The following is an 11296-nucleotide window of genomic DNA, read 5'->3' as shown; positions in this document are numbered from 1 at the left end:
TGTTTGTATGTTTTCATGACTGTATTTGAGCACTTGTCTGTTATGTAGGACTGCAATATTCATGAGGTAAAAGCGTGTTTTCCCTCAGTTTACTTCTTCTAAATATCAGTTCCAGTAACTGTGAGCTTTTGTTTTTGCTTTGAAAAAAAACTGGTAAACACCCTAATGTTAAATCAAATAAATATATGTAATATTTATATCTTGCGTCACGATATTATAGATATCTCCCGAATATAAATGTACATTTATTCATTCAAAACTCATTTTTACTGATGTTTTATTTTTGCATGTCTTCAAGGATTTATTTCGATATCATCTGCATATTTCAGTCTTTTTAAACAAAATTGTATCTAGGGGTGCGCCGATTGATCAGCGCCGATTTCCTTAATTTTGGGGGATCGGCGATTGGCTGATACATATGAAACCGATCTTATCCATTGATCTCATCTATCTCTACCTACTAAAATGTGAAAAATGAAAGACTAAAAGAAGTGATATAATTACTAGTGTGGACAGCAATGCTCTAAACTTTTCATTTATATTTGAGAGAACTACCTCATGTGCAGTTAAAACAACAAGTTTGTATTGTTTCAGAGATATTGTTCGATGTTTTTCAATAAAATAAGATTGGAACATTGAAGGTGTATGCTGTCAGTTATTAAAAAAATATCTGTATCAGCCAAAAGCAGAATCAACAGGTCAGGCTTTTTAAAAATCGGTGATCAGTACAATGGGTGCACCCCTAATTGTATCTTTCTGTACATACATAGAGCCAATTCTTATTTTTTGTATAATCTGTTACTTTTTGACCTAACATGTAATTTACAAAATGATTGAGTCATGGCAAATAGCAAAGCAGTGATGCCGATTTCAGTTGATTATAGTTTGAAAGAGCCAGTCTTTGGGTGCTTATACAGGCTTGTACAGGCTAAAATGTATTTTTACTGTCAATTTTAAATAGGTAAATTTGCGTTCTTCTTCAAAGGCTTTTTAATTTTGTTTCTCTATAATAATAATAAGAATAATAACAATAATAATAATGATAAAAATAATAATAACAATATCATTATTATTATACCCTGTCTCTTTCTCGAGTCCTTTTTACCCCAGTGCAGCCCTACCCTATAGTTAGGAATGTTAAGTCCCGTCTGTAACAGGACTAAATACCGCTAGTGTAATGCTTGTGGTGACTAACACTTTTTAAAAATCAAAATAGGGTATAGTGTCTTTATTATATTATTAATGACAAATACTGTTTACCATATCCAATGTGCACAGTATTTGCTACAGCTCCCTGGTTAGCAGGCTAACTTTTAGCAAGTTAGCCTGCTAACCTTGTTGTAGTTTATGAAGAGGCTGTATGAAGTAGTCTTGGAAGTCTGGTAAAGACCAAAGATTTGTGACCCAATGAGACCATGAAGAACCGCACTGTTGACACTTGCAGCTGCCTGAACCGAACCTTGCAACTCTACACAGCGTTCCACATTATTATGCAAATGACATTTTTTCTTATTTTCCTAAATATTAATGCAAATGACAGAATATTTTTCAAGTCATCAGCCGTTAGAGCATGATTCAAATGTTTTTGAACAAACTTCATAATGATAACCATTATTTTTTTATTAAATAAAAACCTCAAAATGCACTGTTCCACATTATTATGCAAAACAGAGTTTTAAAACATTTTGTAGGTTGTAAAGAACTGAAAATGGTCATTTGTTTAATTTGCAGCATTAGGGGGTCATATTTACTGAAATCGAAAACATCTTAACAGGACAAGTTCCATGTTAACATAGGAGCCCTTCTTTGATATCACCTTCACTATTCTTGCATCCATTGAACTTGTGAGTTTTTGGAGAGTTTCTGCTTGAATTTCTTTGCAGGATGTCAGAATATCCTCCCAGAACTTCTGTTTTGATGTGAACTGCCTCCCACCCTGATAGATCTTTAGCTTGAGGATGCTCCAAAGGTTCTCAGTAGGGTTAAAGGTCAGGGGAGGATGGGGGCCACACCATGAGTTTCTCTCCTTTTATACCCATAGCAGCCAATGACACAGAGGTATTCTTTGCAGCATGAGATGGTGCATTGTCATGCATGAAGATCATGTTACTACAGAAGGCACGGTTCTTCTTTTTGTACCATGGAAGAAAGTGGTCAGTCAGAAACTCTATATACTTTGCCGAGGTCATTTTCACACCTTCGGGGACCCTAAAGGAGCCTACCAGCTCTCTCCTCATGATTCTGGCCCAGGACATGACTCCGCCCCCTCCTTGCTGATGTTGCAGCCTTGTTGGGACATGGTGGCCATCCACCAACCATCCACTCCTCCATCTGGACCATCCAGGGTTGCATGGCACTCATCAGTCAACAAGACTGTTTGAAAATGAGTCTTCATGTATTTCTGGGCCCACTGCAACCATTTCTGCTTGTGAGCATTGGTTAGGGGTGGCTGAATAGTAGGTTTATACACGACTGCAAGCCTCTGGAGGATCCTACACCTTGAGGTTGGTGGGACTCCAGAGGCACCAGCAGCTTCAAATACCTGTTTGCTGCTGTGTAATGGCATTTTAGCAGCTGCTCTCTTAATCTGATGTATTTGTCCATCAGAAACCTTCCTCATTATGCCTTTATCTGCACGAACCATCTGTGCTCTGAATCAGACACAGATTTCTTCACAGTATGATAATCAAGCTTAATTTTTCATGAAATATCAAATGTTTTCATTCCTTGTCCAAGTCATTACACTATTTGACACTTTTCCGCAGCAGAGAGATCCTTTTTCTTTCCTATATTGCTGAAACCTGTGGCCTGCTTAATAATGTGGAACAGGGCATTTTGAGGTTTTATTTTTAAAAAAAATAATGGTTATCATTATGAAGTTTGTTCAAAAACACTTGAATTATGCTCTAATGGCTGATGACTTGAACAATATTCTGACTGTCATTTGCACTGATATTTACAAAAATAGAAAAATGTCATTTGCATAATAATGTGGAACACGATGTAACCAAGTCATATGATGCACTTGCCTGCCATTCAGCCAGTCAGGCCACAGACAGCTTTTTTTAAGGAAGCATGGTTGTTTATGTGTTCACCCTTAAACTTTAAAACATGCTCTTTTTTTGGAATGCAGGTGGCCTGTTGGTTTAAGGTGCACCACACATACGCTGGCGGCCTGGGTTTGAATCCAGCCTGAGGCTCTTTATCACATGTCTCTCCCCAGCTCTTGTCCCTGTTTCTGACTCTGTCCTCCACTATCAAAATACAGGCACAAAAATGCCCAAACATAAATCTTGAAAAAAGTGTGTTTTATGGGCTTAAGTTTTAAGTCTGACCTGCATTTAAATATCACCATTAAAGGCAACATATTATGCAAAAATCCTTCTTCAGGTTTTTCTGACAAGAAGATATGTCCTTGGCCTGTCCACAATCACCTCAAGTACCAGAAAAATCCTTCCCCCCCTTTCAGAAAATGTGTGCTGACAGAAGCTGTTCTCAGATTTTCCCTTCAAGACCTCATGTGGGGAGTTAGCACCACCCACAGGTTTGGCTGGCCCTCCTCACTTGGATGAGGCTTCTGCCCTCCTCTCCTGATGCTCCTCTCAGCTGCCAGTTGAGATGCTGGATAGCTCAATGGGTTACCCTGCTGACTTTGGTAATGGTTGAAATCCCACTCAGGTACTTAACTTTGAATAAAAGCATCAGTGACATTGTAGTCCCTTAGGGGCCCTCACAGATAAACAGTGATATGTTGCTGATAAAAGTCAACATGTTTTTTTTTCCAGTAGAAATTAAAATGTGGCTGTCAAACTTGATATTTGTAATGAGAAAAATAAAATTTTCATATTGTTTCATCTGTTTTAAACTAATGTTTTAATTCATCCATCAAGTGTTAAATTCATTTATATTTATCATACGTGATGTAAATCTAATTTTGACAACCTCAAGACGGAGTCTCACATTCCCTTAGTAGGAGCCTAGACCCCAGGTTAGGAACCAAGCATGCTGCCTGGGGGTTGAGTGTCTTGTCCGTTTGAATGAACAGCATTGTTAGCGTTCATGAGGAGGTTGCTGAGCAGTTTTTCATATAAGGAGCATCAAATCATACACAGAAGTTGTCTGTATGGCACTGCCCTCTAGTGGTCATTAAAAAAGTGAATCACTCTTCACTGCTTTACTGACAGTGGTATGATTTATAAATATAATTAAAAAAAAAACAAAGTTAAAGTGAAAACTCGTTATCCATATTTTATTTCAATAACATGAACTTAAAAGTTTATTATCAAAGGGACTGTTCTTAAAAGATTTCCTGGAGTTCCTGGAAAGTTCCTGGAAAAAACACTGATCAAAAGTTTAGTTTAGTGGATTAAATCACCGAGCCTGTATATTTATCATCTGTGTGAGCTGTCTAATTTAGACCATATCACATCTACTTGTCCTTTTATTAAATATGAACAGCCACATTTTCAACACCATATTTACACATTTCTAAGATCTCTGCAACTGGTGGAATAGAAGGCTGGTCTGCGACTCCAGCTGTGAAAGGAGAATGGTATTTACCAAGTGTTTATAAGAGGAAATTTATCCTTTAAATTTATAAATTTAAAAATGCTACAGAGCACTCTTATGCACACTTGAGTGCTGATATAATAGGAGAAAATGACCAATTTTTGCCGTTATCCACACTCAAATATGCTAAAGTAAGAAAAACTCAATAACCCACGATTGAAAATGGTAATTACTGCATTTTTTAAAATCAATTTAAGTTACATTTTCAGTTGAATTTGGGGGAACCACTTGAAGCATTAGATGTGCTGGGCTATTTTAATTCCTTTTGTTGATTAGTTCATTACAAATGCAGAAAGTCTGTAATTTTTTCATTCAATCCAATCTACTATTGTCTAGTTTTGTTGAATTGTAGCCTCAGTTTCCTGGTCTTAGCTGTCAGGAGTGGAACCTGGTGTGGTCTCCTGTTGTTGTAGTCCATCTGCAGCAAGGTTTGATGTGTTGTGCATTCAGAGATGCTTTTCTGCATACCTTGGTTGTAACCAATTCGAGTGACTGCTGCCTTTCTCTTATCCTGAACCAGTCGGCCCATTCTCCTCCGACATCAACAAGGCGTTTTCGTCCACACTTCTGCTTTCACTTTTTCTGACCATCTGTAAACCCAAGAGATGGTGGTGTGTGAAAATCCTACTAGATCAGCAGTTTCTGAAATACTCAGACCAGCCTGTCACATAAATGCCCTTCCTTCCTCATTCTGATGCTCGGTTTGAACTTCAGGCCATTTTCATGACCAACTTCTTCATACCTAAATGCAATGAGTTGCTGCAATGTAATGGGCTAATTAACAATTTGTGTTGACAAGTAATTGATCAGGTGTACCTAATAAAGTGACCAGTAAGTGTATATTGCTATTCAATTTTTTTTTCTATTGGAGAAATTTTCATTATAAGCATGTTCTGTCAAATAAATGGCAAGACAAAGTATAAAATGAGGCTCCTTAATGCAAAAACTCTGTGAAACTATTTTACGTTGGGCCCATATGTCACGTGTAGAACCCCACATTTAGCTTTTATGCTGATTTTTTAGACGAATGGGGCCAGTTGTAAACTTTTACACTAAATTCATCCATTATCCACGTGGTTTGAAATTTAGAAACAAAATATAAAGTTTCTGCATATTTTTAGGTAGAAGAAGTGGAATTATGAAACCTCAATACAGTGTAATATGATTGTAGAATGACTTGCACACTTTTGGAACCATTGATTTAAAAATAAATGATGTTGACTGTAAAGTAGGCTATTCTTTTTTAAAGAGGAAACTGCATCATCATGGCCAAATTATTAATAGATTTGTTGGTGTTTCCTCTTTAAATTTGTATTTAAGTTGCTTGAAAATTGTGCATTTACCCCTTGATCCTCCTATAATTATTAATGTTCTGGAAATCAAAACACTTCTGGTTCCGCCCCTGCTGCTCAATTACAATCACTTCAGTGAATGCTCTCAATCAATTTCAATCCCTGCTTATTACAGTACAATTTATGGTGTTTTAGGGAATAAATAACATTTGTTGCTATGATTCCATTTAAAGCATAATTTTATTTGACCCTGTTACATTTTAGTAGCGTGGCGGCAAAGCAGACAAGAGAGATTAGAGATTATCTCATCCGATTGACCGTTAGTTTTCTTTACACTGTAAGAGTGACATGTTACGCTGTTCTCTACATCCGTTTTCGCTTTTGGTGCCAGTAAATGACCCCAAGACAAGATGCATTCCTCTACTAACCATTCTGTCCTCCCAGTTAACAAACGTGGCATTACTTAAGACAATAAAAAGTTAATATCTATCTTCTGAAGCTACAAACAGCTAGCTTATTGTTCTGTTAGCTCTGAACCATCCGCCCGGAAACTAATGCAGGATGCACAGCGCGGAAGTAGAAACTCTTGTCTTCCGCTCTCATCCCTCGAGTTCAGCAACGCCGACTAAAGCTGGTAGGATGAAACTTTACGCTTTCATATTTTACGAAATGTAACCTTAACAACTTTATTTAACTTTTATACATCCCTCTGCTCGTCCCACCTAACTTCCGGTTTAGTCCGCTTCCCGACCGTGCTGAGGTTTGTTTTTACTCCATCTTTAAACCTCACTGTTATGCAAAGATGCGATCTAAGTCCGTGTGTAAACATTTCATTTTCTTCCATATGATATGATGCAAAAACTGTAAAACTCCGTATGATATAGACAGATACAATTATAGTTTGTATGACTGGAGAGAAGTTTAAAAACTCCATATTTATAAAATATAGGAACAATAATACTTGTGCGATGCCCTCTTCAGGTGTGGCTGAAGCCCCTCACGACAACAATGGATCCCAGTGGAGCAAGTAAGAGTTCTGGAACAGGCAAGAGATCCTCCAGTCCCTCATCTGGGACCATGGGTGCTAAAGGTGCACCAGCACAGAGTTCGCAAAGGCCCAGGGTAAAGATAACCCCCTTCCACAGCTCCCCCATACTCAGCAGTGATGGAGCTCTCCGCAGCAAACGTACAGGCTTTTTTCTTGGCACACCTGGTCACATGCCTGCTCCACCTGCCAAAGAGAGACTGTCTGGTGCCAGTGCTGCTGGGATATCTCCCAGTTCAGGTTCTACAGTGTCAAGTGGAGAGAAAGGAAAACCATGTCCTCCTGTTGTTAAGGTAAACTGATAAATTGTGGAGTGTAAAGATTGAAGTTGCAGTTATACTAGAGATGTCCTGAGATATTGGTTGAAAAAAAAAAACATTGCTGATACCTGCTTTGATTCAACAAAAAAAGGTAATCCTAGGCATCCTGTATTGGATGTGTCCATGTGTCAAGTGTAAACTCTTGCATGCTGTTTACACTTCACAAGCACATTCAGTACTGAAACATTTCAGTCCTGGGCAATTCAGTGCCAAATCATTACCAACATTGCTCCAATGCAGACTAGTGAATGATCCTCCACTTGCTCTTTTATCACATAGTCCCACCTGTGTCAATTGTTATTCACAGCTGACCAGACAGAGAGCAAGAAAAAGACAAAAAAATAGCTTTACATTCCTCCTGTTAATGTATGAGAACATTGAGGAATGCAATGAAACACATAAACTGTGTAAATTATGAAACATGTGACTAAATAATACTGATATAACATCAGTTAATGGCAAAGAAGCTGTCAGAGACTGAGCAGAATTATGTAAATTAAAGTTATTCATGAATACTGGCTGGAGGAAGATCATAATAAATAGTCTATAAACTTTGTTCACAATGTCCTAAGAAGCCTTGGTTATTTTTTTGACCATGAAAAGCTGTGAAAAAGGTCGCACGTGAAAGTCTTTTGCTACAACTGATGCAGCAGTTTAATAAAAAACTTTCTTACTCTTCCTTCTTGGTGTACTAAGGAAAATTAAGGATAGTCAAAACTCAGGGCGTGTTTTGTGCACTAAACATCCCTGGCCTGTGGCCCCAGGACAGGAAAGTGCCAATTTGTGCTGAGCCACAGGCATGCAACATAACACATGTTCATGTTAATATGAATTGTATGATTGAAATATAAAATGTAATATATAAATATAATGGTTTGGTGGAGCAGATGCCCATATATGCTAAGGCTGTCGTCCTCAGCATGTTGGTCATAGGATCATTTTCTGGTCTTGGTGCTTTTTAGTGAGTACCTCTTTTCAGCTGTTCTGTCCAAACAAACCCAGACAAAGAAAAGAAAAGTATAATTGGTTTGCTGTAAATATGCTTGGTGGCCCACCCAGGTATATTTGTGTGAAAACACTAGAAGTGAATGCAATGGGTAAATAACAATGTTTAAGGATAATCTTTGTCTTGCCTGCCCAGCCTGCAGGTAAGAAGACACCAAAATCAAATGCGACAAAGCCACAGAAGTCTGGGCCACCTTCAAAACCAGAGCCCAAGCCTAGCAAGAAAAAAGACAAAATACCTACATCCAGCTCCACTAAACCTCAGTCAGGTGAGTTTATCCTTTCACCTTCTGTAAACTTCACTAGATTCTGTCTGATTCCAAACATAATGGAGAGATGATACATTAAGAATGAGTCATATGAGCAGGTAGTAGTGATATAAGTTTCACACAGAGAGTTGATGTCATTAAACTGTTTTCCTTTATTATTTCTCTTATTTATTGCTCCATTTTGCAGCCTGTTCTGACATGTTTGATCATGTTTCCTTCTGTATTTAATGCTTTAATCCAGTATCGTCAGTGTTTTTATAATCCAGTTGTTAACAAACTGGGTATATGATCTCAAATGTTTCCTTGTTGTGATGGGCTTCCCTTTGATGTTGCTTTTTGTGTTTTTTTCCCAGCTGCGAAAAAGAGGAAGAGGAAGATGGGACTGTACAACCTGGTTCCCAAAAAGAAAGCAAAGTCCCTCAAACAGCAGGAAAAGGCATGTTCATTTGTATATTTCTTGTCCTTGTCATACAAGCCTCTCTAGATCAGACTCACATGCTATAATGAAAGAATCAGGAGTTAAACTCCTCACATTACAGTTGTGTTGTTCGGGTGGCTTTAAAAAACATAGTGCTGCTACTGCTGCTGATTTAAGTGATTTTACGTTATTTGTGGTGTTTAAACGACGTACAGAGAGTAACACTTTTTAATCACCTTGTAAAACTTTCAAATATCTTATGTTTTTTAGAAATGACACCAAAATGTGCATGAGTTTAGATGTTTACCCCATGTTTATCTAACATTGCTCTTTCTTCTCTCAGAAGGAGGATTTAGTTGACAATCAGGCACAGAATGGAGCTGCCGCTGAAGAAAAAATTGTAAAATCACCAGAGACTTCAAATGTCATCAGAACTGATTCCCTGGTGGAGGAGGAACTTGGAGCTGGCAGTCATGTTGAATACACAGAGCTTGCTTTGGACTGTCTGGACCTGAAAGCTCAGGAGGAGCTGCTCTCACCTTCGCTGTCAGGTGAAAACAGATTCACATTCACTCTTCTGGAGGGCAGCTAAAGTCGTCCTGTTCTTTTCTCATTTACCTTTATTCCTAACTCCAAAGTCTAAAAACCTCCCGTGGACAGGGGTTGAGAACTAACGCTTGCTATAAACACTTACAGCAGTAGGGTGTCTTCAGCCCAAGGAGTTCTGGGGGTCTTCCGGGCATGTCCAACTGGACTGAGACCTGGGGGTTAACCCCGAACTCACTGGAGGGATTATGTATCTCCTCTGGCCTGGGAACACTTTGGAATTCCCCAGGAAGAGCTGGAAATTGTTACTGGGGAGAGGGATGGCTGGGTGGGCTTGTTTAGCCTGTTCCCACCACAAACCAGTCCCTGATGAGCAGAAGAAAATTGATGGATGGATTTACAGCAGCACATCTGTGCATGATTAAATGTCACAGCATTAATGTTCTTGTGTGTCCATGTTAAATCAGTGTGAATAAATAAATAAATCCTGCTCCTTTTTATTTCCCCAGAACACGTCGTATTGGTTAGATTTATCAGTGTCTTGGTGTTTTGTGTGTCCAGGTGTATCATCTGGGGCTGAGGTGACAGAAACAGAACTGGCGGAGGAGTTACCTCTCTGCTGCTGTCGTATGGAGACCCCTCATACTGGAGGCAGTCTGTCCACACCTGATCAGACGTGTATGGCCATGGAGAGCATCGACGAGATGGTAAGCATGCATGTGCTGTTTCAATGATGACCTTAGAGTAGGACATCAGATTACTGTTTGAAATTAGACGGTAACCTTAATTTATAGCAAAGATAGCAAAGATAGCATGAATAATGCATGCAACCCCTCACAGTATTCACTGGTATGTTGCCTGTCTACTTTACACCTTGAGTTTGGCATTTAGACCATTGATATGTTGGCTGTGTAGAGCTCGAAGTTGTGTACATATGAGAAATACTGCAGACATTGCATCACTGCATTCATTACATGCCCTTCAGGATATCTCAGTCTTTCTGTTATCCCTTTTAAAGGCTCATTAGTAGTGGTGATGTGCAATATATACTGGTACTGATGGCGAAACCTACTGTTTCAGAATGTGTGGCCTCCTGCTGAAGTAAATGAAGACCTTTATAATCAGTGGATGTTTTTTTGCTAACATTTTATTATCTGAATAATCAAAGAATATAAAGTATTTGCCAAATCTGCCTTTAATTTATTGGCACAGATATGAACAATCAATCTTATATTGCTCAGGCTGATCACCAGCCTGGTCTCACACCACTGTGAAATGGCATGGTGAAATTGTGGGGGGGCACTGCTCTACCATGCCCCCATCTTCCGCAGGATCTTTTCCATATGCGTCCTGTCTTTTTGTTGGACAACGCTCATCCAGACCTTCTTAAAGGCTGGCTCAAGAGCTATTTCGCTCAGGATGGTGAGTCCATGGGGTCTGAAGAGAGATACACATCTAATTTAGTACTTTAGTGTTAGCACAAGATTTAACAAGGAGAATTTCATACAAAAGACAAAGTTGAGATGAGCTTGGAGTCATTACTTACCTGACATCTGCAGCAGCATCTACACTCATCTTATTAACAGCAATCACGAAGTTCCTGGTGAAGTTTGTCTTTGCTGTCATAATTGCAGAAGCTCCCAAAGAATCTGCAAGCATGTGGAGCTTTTCTGCTGCACAAGCTCTCACTGCTGCGCTCAGGTGGCTGAAGACAACACATTAAAAAATTGAATTAAAGGGATGTTGGATGAAGAGTTTTCACATCCAGCCGCAGAATGAGAAAGGGATTTTTACATCGCATGCATGCATTAAACATTGTAGTGTTCAAGCCG

General features: G+C 38.9%; 1 protein-coding gene across 2 annotated transcripts in view; it reads left to right on the top strand.

The window, feature by feature from the left end:
- The first annotated feature begins 6430 nt into the window (after positions 1–6430).
- Positions 6431–11296, top strand: part of ehmt1a (euchromatic histone-lysine N-methyltransferase 1a) — a 34135-nt gene continuing 29269 nt past the window's right edge. Inside the window, exons 1-7 of one of the 2 annotated variants that reach the window (XM_041788444.1) lie at positions 6447–6495; positions 6600–6621; positions 6843–7199; positions 8368–8500; positions 8854–8936; positions 9262–9469; positions 10026–10171. In XM_041788444.1, the coding sequence (XP_041644378.1) occupies positions 6870–7199; positions 8368–8500; positions 8854–8936; positions 9262–9469; positions 10026–10171 (900 nt within the window). In that variant the 5' untranslated portion in view covers positions 6447–6495; positions 6600–6621; positions 6843–6869. Of the gene's footprint in view, positions 6496–6599; positions 6622–6842; positions 7200–8367; positions 8501–8853; positions 8937–9261; positions 9470–10025; positions 10172–11296 lie in introns of both variants that reach the window. The other variant, XM_041788443.1, reaches the window with a different exon arrangement.

This window comes from Cheilinus undulatus, linkage group 5 (assembly GCF_018320785.1).
Source record: "Cheilinus undulatus linkage group 5, ASM1832078v1, whole genome shotgun sequence".
Taxonomy (NCBI): Eukaryota; Metazoa; Chordata; class Actinopteri; order Labriformes; family Labridae; genus Cheilinus; species Cheilinus undulatus.
Note: the sequence above shows the minus strand (reverse complement) of the source record. Positions and strands in the feature narration are given on the sequence as shown.